At 34.9% G+C, this 17,719-nt stretch overlaps 1 protein-coding gene across 1 annotated transcript in view; it reads left to right on the top strand.

The window, feature by feature from the left end:
* Positions 1 to 17,719, top strand: part of LOC121378946 (ankyrin repeat and KH domain-containing protein 1-like) — a 179,734-nt gene that overhangs the window by 112,054 nt on the left and 49,961 nt on the right. The window contains exon 23 of the mRNA XM_041507339.1: positions 5,150 to 5,346. Within this exon, the coding sequence (XP_041363273.1) occupies positions 5,150 to 5,346 (197 nt within the window). The remainder of the gene's footprint in view (positions 1 to 5,149; positions 5,347 to 17,719) is intronic.

Here is a 17,719-nt window from a genome sequence, read left to right on the forward strand (position 1 = left end):
TTATAGACAAACTTGATAATGGCAACAGAGTCACAATATGGAACTTGGAATCGGTATTTTATTAACACAAAATACTTACCGATTTTTGACGAAAATTCCACATGTCATGAGGCCCAAATTGGGAGAATCATAATTAGAGTTTGCATAAATCAACAAGAGGTCTTAATTGGGTATATCGTATGTCGAAACTGTACCTTCGGTTTATTGAATATGCCGCTTATTTGAATATATTTTTGTTGCACGAGGCACATCCAAATAAGCGGATTTGACTGTATTACACTTACAGGTTACGATACATTATCATTTGTGGTTTGTGTACCTAAGTACCTAAAACAAATTTATATAACTCTTATTTATATTAATATTCAGTTTTTACTATAATGAGGAACAGTGGCATGGTACTTATTTAAAATCATTATAACGATGCAATAAACATTGTATTTCCACTAATCATAAGTAAAACCTCATTAACGTCATTGTGTGAAATATACCGGAATTATACCCATTTCCGTGAGTAACTTTATGTCAAAAACAAGATTTATTAATTGTACAAAAATAATCTCTTGAAATGTACTCTTGTTACCAACATTTTATTGCACAAACATGCAAAACTAACTGATACAAGTATTGTTTATATAGCTAATTGGTCTTTTCGTTGTCTTGCTGTGACATGTGATTTTAACATACACTGTCAACTCTGGTGGCCATAGGACTACAGACTGGTAGATACAGGGTTCGCAGCCCGGTACCGGTACCAACCCAGAGTGAGTTCCTAAGGGTTCAGTTAATGGGTAGGTGTAAGGCCACTATACCCTCTTCTTGCTCACTGACCAATTAACATCTAACCCACTGTCCTGGACAGACAGCCCAGATAGCTGAGGTGTGTGTCCAGGACAGCGTGCTTGAACCTTAATTGAATATAAACACAAAAATAAGTTGAAATGAAATGTCAACTCTGGCCAGAGTGGCACTTCACTCGTTGTAGTTGCATATGTAATCTAGTGGGAAGATGTATTAAGTCAGAGGTGGTGTTAGGACTAAATTGGATACTTTTATAAAGGCGAAGTTACTTCCCTTATGTTATTTTAACGAAAGTAGATCGAATTCTGTTTATGCTTACAAACATGTCATTTAACAGGAGATTTTTTTTCTCCCATGCAGGCTTGCGGGAGTTTTGGTCAAATACCGGGAGACTCCCTCTGAATCTGGGAGGGTTGACAGGTCTGAGAATTTATCACCTATGGATTTTTTTTTTTTTTAAATGTTGTAGGTGAAAAGGCCCACCGATGGCAATTTTTAGTCTGCTGACAGCATTTTTTTTTTAATCCGACTTTTGCAGCAAATAAAAATGGAAATCTTGGTTACTGTATATTGTTGTGTTTTTTGCCAGTCAGTATCTGGTACAAAAAAGTTGGTATTATGTACAAGCTAACTCATCTTTTATGTAGTTGAACCAGAGATATTGTTGTTCTGACATTCACAGGCATTAATTTTGGTGAACTGGTCAAATTTTTAATATTATTTTAATAAAAATTTCAAGATAGAATAATAATAAAAATAACATTTTTCTGGGTGTTTTTTTTTGTTTTGGAGTGGGGTGGGTTTCTGTCTTTTTCAAATTAATTGATCCCATTGATATGGTATCGCTAGCTGATAAAAGTAGTTTAGTTTTTAAAAAGATGGTGTACATATTATTTGGCACCCAACATAAATTATTTTAATGATGAATACTACTACTCGGGACTCTGCACGGCGATCGAGTAAAACACTCGCATTTGTGAATAACTTTTGATCACAAGCGACTGTTGAAATGTAGTTAAGCCAACTGGCAGGTACAACATATTGGACCTAGTAAGCATAAATATGTTGAACATGCCAGTTAAATCATCATTTATTAATATCTTAGTAATGAGTATAACAGGATTTTGAAACACATCATGTAGCCCAGTGGTAAAGCACTCGCTTGATGCGCGGTTGGTTTAAGATCGATCCCCGTCGGTGGGCCCATTGAGCCGTTTCTCGTTCCAACCAGTGCTCCACAACTGGTGTAACAAAGGCCGTGGTATGTACTATCCTGTATGTGGGATGGTGCATAGAAAAGATTCTAATCGAAAAGAGTAGGTCATGATGTGGCGACAGTGGGTTTCTCTCTATATATATTTATGTGGTCCTCAACCATATGTCTGATGCCATATAACCGTAAATAAAATGTGTTTAGTGCATCATTAAATAAAACTCCTTCCTTCCAAATCATGTTTACTTCCTTTTTCACCCTGCCAAACTCGGTTAGATCATCTGAATTTGTTATAAATGCACTGCATGTATTCGAAACTGTTCTGGTACAGGGAAAACATTCCTAAACATTTTAAACATGCAAAAACATGTACGTGCGTGTGTTTCTGTTCTCAAATCTCATACCACCTCGCCTGGTAGTATGGTGAGAACAAATGCTAAACAACATGGCGGGAAATAAGGAGAATTTGATTTTGTAACTTGGGTTTTTGTTTATTAGTTGACAAGATAAAAAAGAGAGACGTTTTTTGATGCATAGGCCCTTTGATGGGGCACCAAAATACTTTTTAAAAAGCATGAAATACGATCATCATATTCTAGGGATGTAGGGTAGCATGATTTCAATAACGTCCTCCGCGAACGTAATTGTTCTGAATTTTATTTCTTTAACAAATCTTCCAAAAATTTAAATAATATTTTCCATCCTGTCATCATTTTCTAGATCCTCCTCGTCATCATCATCAAACAAAAAATAGTAACACAGAGTTGAATTAGTAGAAGTGTTATTACTCAATTTACTGACTGCCATATTGGAAACTAGTCCCATGTATTTTCATCTCGGGAACGGGTTTTCGTATTCTTATCATGCAACCATGCTTCCTGTAATCATATAATCATATAATCCTTACATGATAATTCGAAGTGTTATTATGACACTGCCTGATAACTCCTCCGTTGCTAGCATGATAACCTTGGTATTGCTATGTGTTATCATGTTTCTAGGAAATGAGTTGTGTACATGACAGATGTTTGCTCAATTTTCAGGTAGATCGTTTCCTTTTTTCAAACATCCATTTACAGCAATAATTGTTGAACTACATAAATAAATATAGTATGTATACTTCCTGTAATATCAAATTACCTCTTATTTTTCAATTCTCCATTTTTAATCTTTCTATTCGGAACTAGCCAGCATTTTGAATTTAACTTTTTGAAATAAAAAAGTAAGTAGCTTCCTGCAAAGAATATTTACATCAGAACAGCGATGTAGATCTTCATGTCACATATAAACTTGCATTTATTTTCACAAAAAAAGGTACAAAGATTGTAATGTTGTGATACATCAGAGTTTGAAATATGATCAAAGTATTTTATTTAAAATTTGGGAACACATAATGTTTTGGCTGATTATACCATTCTAAACTGCCCGAGATGCTTTCTGGCACCTGCTATTATCTGACTTCCAGTAGCAGTTTGTACACAATAATACTAATAGTTTCTACTGCGCTTTTGACTGAAACATATTACAAAAATATAACTTAAAAGGGTTTGCATGATAAAAAAAAAACTCAAATCAGGTTACTACGTTTTGATATTGTGGTTATTTTGCTCGGTTTGATAACGGTGTAACAGGCGAGCTTCAGCTCACCTGTTACACCATTATTTAAACCTTAAATGGATATCCCCAGCAAAATTAAAAGTTTCTAATGTTTTATTAGTAAGAAAAATGACCAGTTACGACCAATTAAATCTGCAACTGAGGACAAACTGTCACGTGACAAATTGGCATCAGATAGGTGGGTTTTTTCCAGTCGGAGATTGCCGAAATGATAAAAAAACAAAAAAACATTCATTGCTCATTGTGTGTTTCAAACATTCAAATTGATACTGGTATGGGACACAATAGAAGCTGTTAAAACTACTGTTAAATTACATAATGGTAACTGTGGTAAACTATTGAAGATTTTTTGTCAGTTGTGTTTCTGTACAAACTGCAGCTCGTTTCCTTCAATGTCCAATGACTGATCAGTTTTTCAGTGTGAAAAAAAGTGTGCATTTTGAAATGGGGTGCTATAAATTATAATAGGATGCTGAAAAGTAAAAGGGGTGGAAGTAGGGTGCCAAAACTGCCAGAACATATATTATACGACAATACAGGGTATGCACATGACTCGTTCCATCACACTGACAGATAATGTTCATACAGGTTTATACATTTTGCCATCGGTGAGGAGCTTTACTGACGGCAGTAATTTTTATCCAGCGGCACAAAAGTTGTTAAGTTCAAGCCTTGAAGTACATCCAACTAAACAGAGAGAAGTAGCATTTGAATATGTAAATCAGCTCTTGGGAAATCCCCCAAATTTCCGACATGTTAATGCTGGTATTACTACCGCAAGTGGATTTGATGAGCCAATCAAATTTTGCCTTACATGCAGAGTGACTTAGAATTGATATTTTTTGATCCTGTATGATACCAAAATTATTTTCTTTAAGTTGTTCTCCCTGCTGGCATGCATTGTTTCAGTGGTGCCATGCATGCATGATATATTTTTTGGTTGATCATTAGACAATAAATAAAGTTTTTTTTTTTTTTTTAATCTGTGTACATAAAACATTTAATCAAATTTTATGCAGTATACTAAAGAATTTACAATTAAGCTAATTTTAACCCTAAAAAGAATTTTAAAAGAAAATATAAACTAACTTTAACCTTAAACTTGTGACATGCCTTAATAAAATCGGTCAGGGTACATTGTATTGTAAAAAACCCATTATGCTGATAAAAAGTATGAAATGATCTTGAATATACTAAGTGAACAAGAATTCAATTGCTTTATAGTTGTTACTATTTGCTAAACCTTTCTAACTAAAGTATCATTGCCATAGGTAACATTTGCTTTCTTGGAATATGTTATAGGCAATATATTCAACATATAGAAAAGCAAATGTTTGCTAAGGGTAATGATACAATATTAGTCTGTTAGTGCCTGGGTTTATTCCGAATTACTTTCTTTACATTGAGTATCAGGTAGATGATCTCCCCATTATAATTTAAAGAGAGGTTCCCTAATTAAATTAACGAATTATTGTGGTTTCTTTTTTATAGTAACATTGTGTGATGTAACTCTTTTAGGTGGGCACCTTGATGTAGTGCAACTTCTAGTGTCAGCAGGTGCAGACATCGACAGTCAGGACAACCGTAAAGTCTCTTGCTTGATGGCTGCCTTTCGGAAGGGTCATGTCAAGGTTGTCAAATGGATGGTGAAACATGTCAGTCAGTTTCCGTCGGATACAGAACTCCAGCGCTACATTGCCACTGTTAATGATAAGGTGGGTAGCAGTGTACCGGTATATTCAAAATCTCAGAAAAGCTTTAAAGCCTTTAATATGGGAATTGTTTATTTTACGAAATTTTAATCAACATTGGTTCCAAGTTCAATTTTGAGTTAAAAACATGATATAATCAAATATTCTTCATATTGTAACATTGTTGGTTTATAAATTGAGCCTGTATTTAGTAGGACCAGTATGATCAAGCATTAACACTGATCAGTACAAGCCAAACAGTTAATTTTGTATCGCAATGTAGCAATAACTAGAAATGGCTTTTCTGGGTTCAATGGTGAATGGCCGTTAGTTCTTTTGTGATAAATTGTAAAACCCATGTGTTATTATTTTATGTATATATAATGGTACTATGGTTTTGAAAGGAAAACACAAGTCACTCGAACGGTTCAAAGTTTATTCCTGGATTGAACTACCACATAAACCACACATATGTACCAGAATAACAAAACAACAATCCTGTATAGACAATCATAAGTATCACAGGTTCACATAGTTAAAATACACCTAAACATTCAATCGTAAATATAATTCATAATTCAGATATAACTGAATTGTACAAAGGTATATAAAATAACATGTACAACATGATCTGCCTTGATTAAGCACCTGCAATAACTAAAATATTTGTAAATAATTAAATTTTCTTTGCGTGTATGCACTTTACGGCAGTCTGATTGGTCCAGAGGTGCTTACTTTTTTTTCGTTCATACTTCGATTAACCAAAAAAATTTAAGCCACACACTGCTTTTGTGCAACAAGCCGGATTATTCAGGCAACCATATTTAAATATTTTGAAGGAAACACATGTGAAAGATAAAAAAAGCAATAAAATAATGTATACGATAAATTAATGGAAAATGCTATAACAGAGTAGACATGTATACCCATTGATTTAAAAAAACAAACAAAAACAAACAAACCTTTGCTAATCATGAAATGAGACTCGGTTGGTGGCCAACAGGGTTCGTACGTGCCTGGAAAACCCTTGAAAATAAACTAATGTATTCCAGTGCTTGAATACCCTTGAAAATCATCTTGCGGTCTGGAAAACCCTTGAAAATGATAATTTGATGTCAAATAAAATATAAACGCCTAAAACAGAGGCTTTATTTACTTCATTTAACATTTAATTAAATTATTTGTTTCATTTCCGTGGCACAATCAAATGCCAATCGTCCGGCCAATCGATGTTTACCGGCTCAGTTGACGTGTGAATGTTTGTTGTTGTTTTTTATCTAGCGATGCTAGTATCACGTGGCCACGAGATCTAAGCGACAGCTTTGCCATATTGGAAAAGAAAGTTTGTCACTTTTTGCCGCTGGGTATTTAGCAAGTTCAGGGAGCGTGTCAAGTTAATGAATCTATTGTAAACCCACAAAGATGGTTGACACTTGCGTGTTTGACGACCTGTGGAAACTCGGTACGGTCCTGGAATTTTGGTAAAGTTGACCTGGAAAGTGCTTGAAAAACCCTTGAATTTTGACTTCCTTTAAGTGTATGAACCCTGGGCCAAAGAAATGTGAAAAACATCACGGCTGAAACTTACTTATAGTCGTTCTTCTACAGCTGTTGGCAAAAATTAAACGGTTCCCCCGACAGCATAAATGTTAGACATGTTTCATTCATTCACATTAAAAAAAAAAAAAATTAAATACAAATTGGACAATTCCTTCCAATATAACTAAATGATATGTAAAAATGCATACAGCAGCAGCTAGAGGAAATTGCATCAAAATTACGTCATTTACTAAATGACATTTAAAAAATCACCTGATTCAAATAATAGTGAATGAAGATTTGCATTCTTACGCGACAGAAGTATCAATGAAGTTTACACAAACAATACTATAGGCATATTTAAAGCTAGACAAAATAAATTCAGTTATGTATTGTTAAAGTATGCATATAAATTTAATTATAAGATTTGACCTCAATTATTTTTTGGTTCATGCAAGTAATTCTTAAAATGAATGAATGTAAATAAAATGCACATATATACACACACATGGTAGTGGAGGCATGCACATATATAATAGTTACTATAAATATAATCAGATATTTCAGTATATCAATTTCCACATAAACAATACAATAATCTTTTATATGACACACATGATTCAGTTACACTGGCCAGGCGCTCATGAAGCGTATGTGCAGCGTGCAAAGCATGTGTGTTATGTCACAAATACCACTCACAATACAAATAAATACACATCTTTGCTATGGGCAAAATGGTCTATGATCAGAATGCTCAGGTGTTACATAGTTCCAGCCTAGAACAAATAAAATAACATAAGTTATGATGTAAATACAGTCATTCTAATATGGCTGACATAATAACTGTAAATGTTAACTATACATTCTTATACATAATTATAACGAAGACAATTGCTTATAAATAAAAATTACCTTGAAATATGAGTTTTGTGATATAGAAACATTATACAGTAAAACCCTGATGAACCGGACAGCCACGGGACCATTTTGTTTTGTCTGGTGTTCAGAGGAGTCCAGTTTTCAGGAGTTTGTATTGATACAAAAGCGTTTGTTGTACTCTGTTGTTTGTTTCTGCTTGTGTCCTATTCGTATTTGCCTTGTATATGTATTGAAGATGTATTCAACTTTGACTTAAACTATTTAGCTGGGTCCCGTTCCACAAAGCGTTAATCTGGCCGATGGTCAGCGACAGTCACTTTTCACACCCTTGTTTTGGTTTCGTACACAATAATTATAGCATATCTTACTGTAATTTCACTTGAAATCCATATTTCGTAAAAGGTACAATTATTCAATCATAAGATTTTCTTCAAACACATTCAGGTGCATTAGTAATGCTGCAACAAAAACATTTCAATACCAATTTTGCATTGGAATTTTTCCATCGTTCTGAAAATGGAAAATGTCATGTACCCAATTTATGGTTATTGTTTGGAATACTGACGTCATTCAAATTCAAAATTAGATATATTATTACAATGTTTCGCCACATTAAAATAAAAACTGGTCTATTAACCTTGACCCCTGTCAAATTTCTACAACAAGCAGATAACACTGTTTACAGGTCAGTATTGTTTTATTTTTTATAATTCTGGACAAAATATTAATATATGATGTAAAAAAATTACCGTTGCATATGTTTTATTTATTGTGTACGAAGCCAAAACAAAGGTCTGAAAAGTGATTGGCGTCGACCTTAGTGGCACCATAATGATTGATAACAGTCTGATCATCCGGTTTTCTGAGGTACAATTTGCACTAAATAAAAAGTTTGGAACTGCAGTTTAGAAAACTCTAGTTTTCAAATATGCGTAAATCACGGGATCATGAAAAATGTCCGGTTTAGAGAGGGTCCGGTCTTGAGGAGTTTCACTGTATCACATTAATTTGTTTTATATTAATTACTAAGATTAGTATTAAACATATTTACCAATCTTTTATTATAAAATATGTTTACTGGCTTTTAATCTAAACTCTTTACTGTATTTAAAAATATGTACTAGTTATAAATACTATTTTATATTATAATCATATTTAAACATGCTTGTTAGTCATACTGTATGTGTAAAGTGCAAGTGATGTATACAGGAACAGTAGAAACATAATATGAAGGCGCAGAGTAGTGCCAAACGTCTCACTACAAAAACAAACGAGTGTGTCACAGTGACCACTACACAATACATAATAACGATTGGTCGAAAAACATTCACAGACAGTTTCCCCCAATCATTGTCGGAAATCATCACTTGGGCGTTGCCCATATAATTTGTTCTATCCCGGAAAACCTAGTAAACAAATAAAAATATGAATTCACAATAAACAATTATGTACTGTACATTACAAAGATATAACATTTACACAGACTTCAAACAATTCACTCACTGTTACATATATACTCAACAAAATTAAATTAAAGGCTAATGGATATTTTCAGTATTTTTGTTTAACTCTTTGCTACGTAGAGCTGAGTTGGGTAACTGGAGTTAATCCCCATGGCCCAATTAGGCCATGCTGGCAGCACCTCAGTAGACAAAAAGTCAATTAGCAAGAAAATAAAACACAAGAAAGGAAATCAATTGCAACTATTTATGTATACGTCATAGAGAAAAAATGAAATAATAGCTATTGTTCAGAAAAGGATGAATAATTTGAAAATGTTACTTACATTGTCATATATTGTAAAATTCCAGGCAAAAGTCAGAAAACAAGGTGGAAAAGTGTCATTCCACTGTATGTTATCACTAATAGTAATATCCAGGGCTCGAAACAGACTGTGGCCAGGTGTTCCATGTGTATAGTTTGTAGACAGAAGACTATCACGTATACATTTTCATAATGTGACCTTATTATCTTTATTGCAATAATATGATCATGGCATACTTATACGTTTTCAATGTGGCAGTTTGCCGTTTTGCGGTACATAATGGCTATAAAATTCCACTAAACCCTCGTATACAATCTTTTGATTGTTTTTCACATTTTACCACTACATTACAGTGTTCGAGATTAAAAATTTTGGACAGTATCCCAGTTGGATACTAACATTTCAAAATCTGGTATCCCACCTGAGAATTTAGTATCCCACTTAAATGAAATTCATAAATAACATTGCAACAAACTTGGACGACACTGTTACTTAACTTCACCAGTAAATAACGACTTTCATTGTTTCAGCGAAAAATAAAAACACAGCATTAAAAAAAATCAACAACATTATATGGTATCTCAGTGGAATACTGGGTTATTGAAGTCTGGTATCCAAAATTAAATTCTGGTATCCCCGTGATATCGGGATACTGTTAATTTCGAACACTGCATTATACATTAACCTTTAGACTACTGGATTAATTTTTGACAAAAACCATGTTGAGTGGGTGCAAGTTTATAATTTTTACTCACAATTATTCACTTAAATGTTTTATAAATACGTAAAATAAAGTTCATATTGGAATCTGTAAGTATTATTTTTGTGGGTTTTTCAAATTTTTATGATATTTTAGATTGGTTAATCTTAATGTTGATTAAAATTAGGCAAATTTTTTAAAAAGTTGTGTTTACTTATCGGCACCAGCTGTCCAGTATTTATGCCCCATTATTTCCGATATCAGTGGTTGTCTGACCAGAATTGTTTTTTTAAAACTAACTACAATTCATATCCCAATATTTTGTGATTTTAGTTGGTAAAACTATCAAATTTATTATCAGATTAGATGTCACAATTGGCTATCGATCCCTGAAAATTACCATGATGTGCTGCCATTGTTGTCAAGCGAAAATACTTACTGAAAGCCACTTTTTTAACTCAAAATTCCAAGGTATTTTCCATTGAAAAACAAAAGTTACCATGCTGTCAAGTAACCTGTTTCTGTATTATTATTTTCTTTCCGGTGAGTGCTGTGGGCCAAATGGTGAGAAATATGAATTGGGGGAATGCACTGTATACCGTATAAAGTAGGTCGACTGGCATAACGTCGGATATTTCGCCTGCAGTAATCAGAAGGTTAAAGTCTTGAACTGAGGTTATAAAGAAACATTTTGGAATGTTCATGGAGCTAGTGCTGTGTAATAATAGGATTTTTCACATTGGGAAGTAGTGTTATTAGGTGTGGAGTGCCATACATCATTCAACTCATGTTCCTGGTCATAATACGTAATGTGTATTTATATATATTTTTTTTTAATTAATCATATTAGGAAAACCAGTGCTTTCATTACTGGGTTTTAAAGTGCCACTACCTGTAAGTATCTCTTTCTTCAGCTTCAGTCTTGGTCATAAATGTTGATGATTCATTTTTGCCCTAGGAATGTACAGCCTACACAGTACATCATTTGGCCAAAATTTATCATCTATCTTAGAAGCGCATATCACATCAATGTTTACTTGCACAGTATAGCTAGTATTTTTACTATTCCTATTGATCCATGTTTTCATTAGTACAACAACATTTCTCTGGGAAGGAAGGAAGGAAATGGTTTATTTAACGACATACTCAACACATTTTATTTACAGTTATATGGCATCGAACGTATGGTTAAGAACCACACAGATATTGAGGGAGGAAACCTGCTGTCGCCATTTCATGGGCTACTCTTTGCAATTAGCAGCAAGGGATCTTTTATATGCACCATCCCATAGACAGGATATCACATACCACAGTCTTTGATATACCAGTCGTGGTGCACTTGCTGGAACAAGAAATAGCCCAATGGGCCCACCGACAGGGATCAATCTCAAACCGACTACGCATCAACAGTGTTTCTGCTAGAAAGAAATTTTTGGGTATGCAGGGGACAATATTTTGAAATCTGAGGGAACCGGAAGTCGGTTCACATGGTTTTTACGTAGGTAACCAATTGTTCGGTTACGGGAATTATATTTGCGAAACCCGTGGGTTACTTGATCGGTTACCTCAAAATTACGTTGAAATTATATTTTAAATACATAGTTTTTAGCTGAAACATAAAGTTAAAACAAATACAAAAGAAAACATTTGACCAAACAAAAAAAAGGCTTTAAAGGAGTGGACAATTAAGGCATTTGGCCTGGTATGCATGTTCAACGATATATAATGCACATTATTGCTTAATATCAACAAGTATAATCTTATAGTTAATTAATAAAACGGTTAAATGTTACGGCTATTATATATAATGGGCGCAGCCATTTTGTACCATCCTAATGAATACGCCCTCTGGCGAGCTGGTGGTTACGTAATACCTAACGTGTCACGTCAGGAATTAGTCTTCGAACTGAAGAAACAAAACATACCTGATTTTTGCGGATGCATCGCAATGTTCTCAGCAACTTCTGTAATAATAGCCATCCCAGTAAGCCAGTAACAATTAGATATTATTTTTCAATACAAAATAAACCACCATTGTCAAAGTGTTGAAATAACTATTATGTTTTGTACATAAATTAACCCAGGTACTGAAATAATAATCGGAGTGTTTTCTTAGTTAATTGGTATTTTCTTTCCGTGGCCAGTACCTGTGGTTCCTGATTGGCAGGTGTATATTTAGACGGTCCCCAGACACTGTGTCTAGACGCACTAAAAAGACGTGTCTCTTTTAAGATCACAGGGTATTGTGTTATAACCGCACTGATACCCCACTGTTCGTAATGGACATTACCAGCCGCCCTGCGTTATTACTGTAAGTAATTCTGTAAAACCATTGCTTAAGTAGACTTTTCTATCTAAAATCACAAAACTGACCAATTACGTCGTCTTAAAGAAAAGAAAAGTATCACTTGAGTATCTTGAGTGGTCATTTTTGCTCGAACGTACCCTACCAATAGGCCTAATAATATGCTTCTTTTTTTTCTTTTTCAAAAAAGAAAAATACCATAACTTGATTTCGTTCTATTGATGCAAATTGAAATATATTTAGTTAAATAGTTTATTATATAATCAAGTCATTCATGTTGTTTTACAAGTCAGGTTGATGAAAGCGAAGCGCCTTGTAGTAAATTAGAGCGTTTGTTTGCACTGTGTATGGAGCAGATGGACGGAGCTGACGTCACTTCTCCACCGGACGTCTCAAAAACAAAACAAAATGGCTTCCCCCCAGTTAGCAGGAGTAATCTTCTTTTTTTTATTAATTCTAAAATTACACGTTTTTCATTTGTTAAAGTGTCAGTATGAGTTGGTGGTCCGGGTATGAATCTTTCCAACACATAAGGCTCTTGTTTGAGTTGACCCTACCTTTAATGATTGCTAAAGTTAACAATATTATAAAAGAACTGAATATCAGCCCCAGTACTAAAACAAAATATAGGGGCGTAGCCAGAAATTTTCTTAGCATTACGCACGCCAAAGGCGTGCCCGAGCGGAGATATTCGGGGGGCCTCCCCCTGTGAAAAAGTTGAAAATCAGGACGCCTGTAGATATGAGCCTTTTCGGAGGCTTTTTTTTTTCTAATCTTTTTTCGAGTCATTTTTAAGAGGATAGTTTATAGAACAATTACAGACAGCCTCGACCTATTCCCGGATTTAGTTTTTGCATTAGGCACGTGTAATGTGCATAATGGGTGCTACGCCTTTGAAATATATACATAATCATTTGGAGGGATTCCTTTTTGCCGTTTGCGTTGGCTATGCTACTTTCACTTTATCGATGGTCTATACTACAGTGACGTTCCAAATGTTGTTGTTTTTTTAAAGCTCATTTTGCGATGTTAGAGTATTTTTCAATTTTTGTGACACTTTTGGATTCCTGTTTACGTTAAAACTGTTTTTAATATATGCAAAATTATAGCCAATCCAATATTATATCTACATATATACCTTTAAGAGATAAAATAGCAGGAGATAATTTAGCTGTCCCTAGCGGTCTGAGCACATTTCTTTAAAAGTTTTAAAAAAAAGTTTAGACTGGTCGCAAGTTACAAATGTTGCAATATAATGTAGTTTACTGGTTTGCTGCGCATCAAGTATCTAAAATTCAGCCTAAAACATTTGTCGGAATACTAGTACTAGTAGTAGTATGTCTGGATGAATAACTTCCTGTAATCGTGAAGTTTGCAAGTTTTAGTTTCTGAACGTTTACAGGTCATGGCGTAACCAATTTGCGGTTCGCGTAAATTTAAGTTTGCGTAACCGACACGCGAACAGAACGGCGGTTCGCGTGAAATATTGTGCCCTGGTATGGCACTATGGAATTAAAAGCAACCACAGTCAACAGGGAAAAGAAAGAAAATGGGTTAAGTTTAGGGTTAGGGTTAGGGTTAAGAAAATCATACAGTATGATAAGAGTCATTAATTTTGTCAAAATTTTACTTAAAAAAATAATAATTTGGATATAGCGCCATACCCGTTTTACCCTCTGGCAGAAAACCTGATCAAGCGAGTGCTTTACCACTGGGCTACGTCTCACCCTCATTTCTCCATATTTTATGATATAAAAATGCAACTAACGGCTTCAGTTGTTAACCATTAAGACCATTTGAAAGTAAAATAATAAAAGCTTAGTCACCACTGATTTACGTTCCGCTGACTAGTAAATTGTAAAACAAGAAAACAATTGGACAACTTTGTGAGCGTTCATTATTTTCAGGTTATAAAAATCAAGATGTCACCGTAAGCACACTCTTACTTTAAAGGTAGGGTCAACTCAAACAAGAGCCTTATGTGTTGGAAAGATGCATACCCGGACCACCAACACATACTGACACTTTAAAGGTAGGGTCAACTCAAACAAGAGCCTTATGTGTTGGAAAGATGCATACCCGGACCACCAACACATACTGACACTTTAGCAAATGAAAAACGCATAATTTTAGAGTTAATAAAAAAACATGATTATTCCTACTAACTGGGGGCAGCCATTTTGTTTCGTATTCGTGATGTCCGGTGGGATAGCTTGGGGTGAAGTGATGTCAGCTCCTGACCATCTCCTGTATGTACAGTGTAAACAAAAGCAGTAATTTTCGACAAGGCGCTTCTCTTTGATCAACCTGACTTGTAAAACAACATAAATGACGTAATAATATAATAAACTATTTAACTAAATATATTTCAAGTTGCATTAATGGAACAAAATGGGGTCATAGTATTTTTCTCTGTTAAATAATCCGAAGGAAAAATGTACACTATTAGGCCTATTGATATGCTATGTTGGAGCAAAAACGACAACCCACGATACCCAAGTGATAATTTTCTTTTCTTTGGGACTACATAATTGGTCAGTTCTGTGGTTTTAGATGGAAAAGTCTACTTAATCAATAGTTTTACAGAACTATTTACAGTAATAAACCATGTCCATTACAATTTTAGGGGCGACAGGTAATATTCCACAATACCGGTATGTATGTCTAGACAGCATCAATTAATTGGCTTGTCTGGTTACCAATCAAATACACACCTACCAATCAGGAATCACAGGTAGAAGCAACTAACATCATAGACCAATTAACTAAGAAAACACTCCGTGTATCATTTCAGTACGTAGGTTAATGCATGAACAAAACATTGTTAATTATTTCGATTTGTTGTGTAGCCACTTTGACAATGGTATTTTATTTTGTATTGAAAAATAATATATATATAGTGCTGGATATACTTATTGCTGGCTTACTGGGATGTGTATTATTACAGAACATTGCAATGTATGACTATTTATCATCCCGTAAAAAAACAGGTAGATTGTGTTTCTCTAGTTCTAAGGCTCATTCCTGACGTGATGCGTTAAGTATTACGTAACCACCAGCTCGCCAGAGGGCGTAGTCACTGAGATAGTACAAAATGGTTGAGCCCGTTATATATAATAGCCGTCACATTTAATCGTTTTATTAATTAACTATACGATTATACTTGTTAATATTAATTAACCTTTAGACTACTGGATTAATTTTTAACAAAAATCACATAGAGTGGGTACAAGTTTATAATTTTTACTCACATATATTTACTTAAATGTTTTATAAATACATGAAATAAAGTTCATATATGAATCGGTAAGTATTATTTTCGTGTCTTTTTTTGTAATTTTTATTATTTTAGATCGGCTAATGGTGATTAAAATTAGGCAAAAAATCGAAAAAGTTGCGTTTATTTACGGGCATTTGTGGCCAGCTGTCCAGTATTTATGTCCATTATTCCCGATAACAGTGGTTTTCTGACCAGAATTTTGTTTAAAACCCGAACTACGATTCATATTGCAATATTTGGTAATTTTCGTTGTTGGTAAAACGATCAAATTTATTATCAAATTAGCTGTTACAATCAGCTATCGATCCCTGAAAATTACCGCGACGTGCCGCCATTGTTGTCAAGCGAAAATACTTGCCGAAAACCACTTTTTGAACTCAAAATTTCAAGGTATTTTCATTTGAAAAAATCAAAACAAAAACCACCATTTTGAAAAAAAATCTTTTTTCTTTAATTATATTTCCGTTTCCGGTGAGTGTCGTGTGCAAAACGGCGGGAAATATGAATTGGGGAATGCACTGTATACAGTGTACAGTATATCGACTGACGTGACGTCGGGCGAGATATCTCGCCTGCAGTAGTCAGAAGGTTAAGCAATAATGTGCATTATATATCGTTGAATATGCATACCAGGTCAAATGCCTTAATTGTCCCTTCCTTTTAAAATAATGTGTGTGTAAATTTTGCGACTTTAGTTTTACTACGAAGGACACAAAATTAATATGCATACATTTTTGCCATGGTTTACAGAATGTATTGTGATGAGGAATGGTGGCTTACTCACAAATAAGGGCCTAATTGCTTAAATGTCCTGAAAAGGGACTGGAGGGGTATTCAAAGACATTGTCAAGTACAGTACGAGAAAACAATAACATAAAAATCACGATATGTAAAACTACCATGATTCGTATCATGTTGATGAAAAATTGCAGTGTACTCCAAATTTTAAAGATGCTGCACAAATTTTAAAACATTAAAGAGAGTGGAAACTCAAACATGAGCCGTATGTGTTGGAAAAATGTATATCCGGACCACCAACACATATGGACACTTTTAAGAAATAAAAAACGCGTTACAGGGTGAAACCATTTTCTTTCATTTTCGGTGTGTACGGAATTCTAGCTTGGGGCGAAGTGACGTTGGCTCCAACCAACTCCTGTATGCACAGTGGTGCAAACAAAGGCAGACATTTACACTTTTATCAACATGATTTGTTAAACAACATAAATGACTTGATAATATAATAATAAACTATATATATACTCTTCAAAAAAAGAAACGCAAAAGGGTACAAATGGGTTATAACTCCGATTTTATGTTTCCTACCGGTTCATGCTTTGTGAATATAAGGTCATTGCATGTCCCAAACACATTCCCACGGTTACATTCGATAAAACGCAGCTACTATACAATAAAGTTCCAAAATGTGAATATTCGCAAAAACGCAGCCACGTGCAAACCATGTCACCACTGCACGTGCGTTGTCTGCACGTGCAACATGAACACCGACAGTATAAAAGTGCAGGGTGTTCGCTTGCCTGGCCTCTGTATCTGGCCGACAGTTGACAATCCAGGACATGCCACGTCTCAGTGAACCGCAGAGAAACAATGCCATCGGCCGACTAGACGCAGGCGAATCCAGAACGGCCGTTGCCAGGGCATTCCATGTGTCCCCAAGCACCATCTCCAGACTGTGGGACCGTTGCCAGCAACATGGATCAACACGTGACCTCCCTAGATCCGGTCGACCACGGGTCACTACCCCCGGGCAGGACCGCTACATCCGGATACGCCACCTTCGGGAACGATTGACTACTGCCACCTCCACAGCCGCAGCAATACCAGGTTTGCGCAGGATATCCGACCAGACCGTACGGAACCGCCTACGTGAGGTAGGAATTCGTGCCAGACGTCCAGTTCGAGGTGTCA

Source organism: Gigantopelta aegis, chromosome 8 (genome assembly GCF_016097555.1).
Source record: "Gigantopelta aegis isolate Gae_Host chromosome 8, Gae_host_genome, whole genome shotgun sequence".
Lineage (NCBI taxonomy): Eukaryota > Metazoa > Mollusca > Gastropoda > Neomphalida > Peltospiridae > Gigantopelta > Gigantopelta aegis.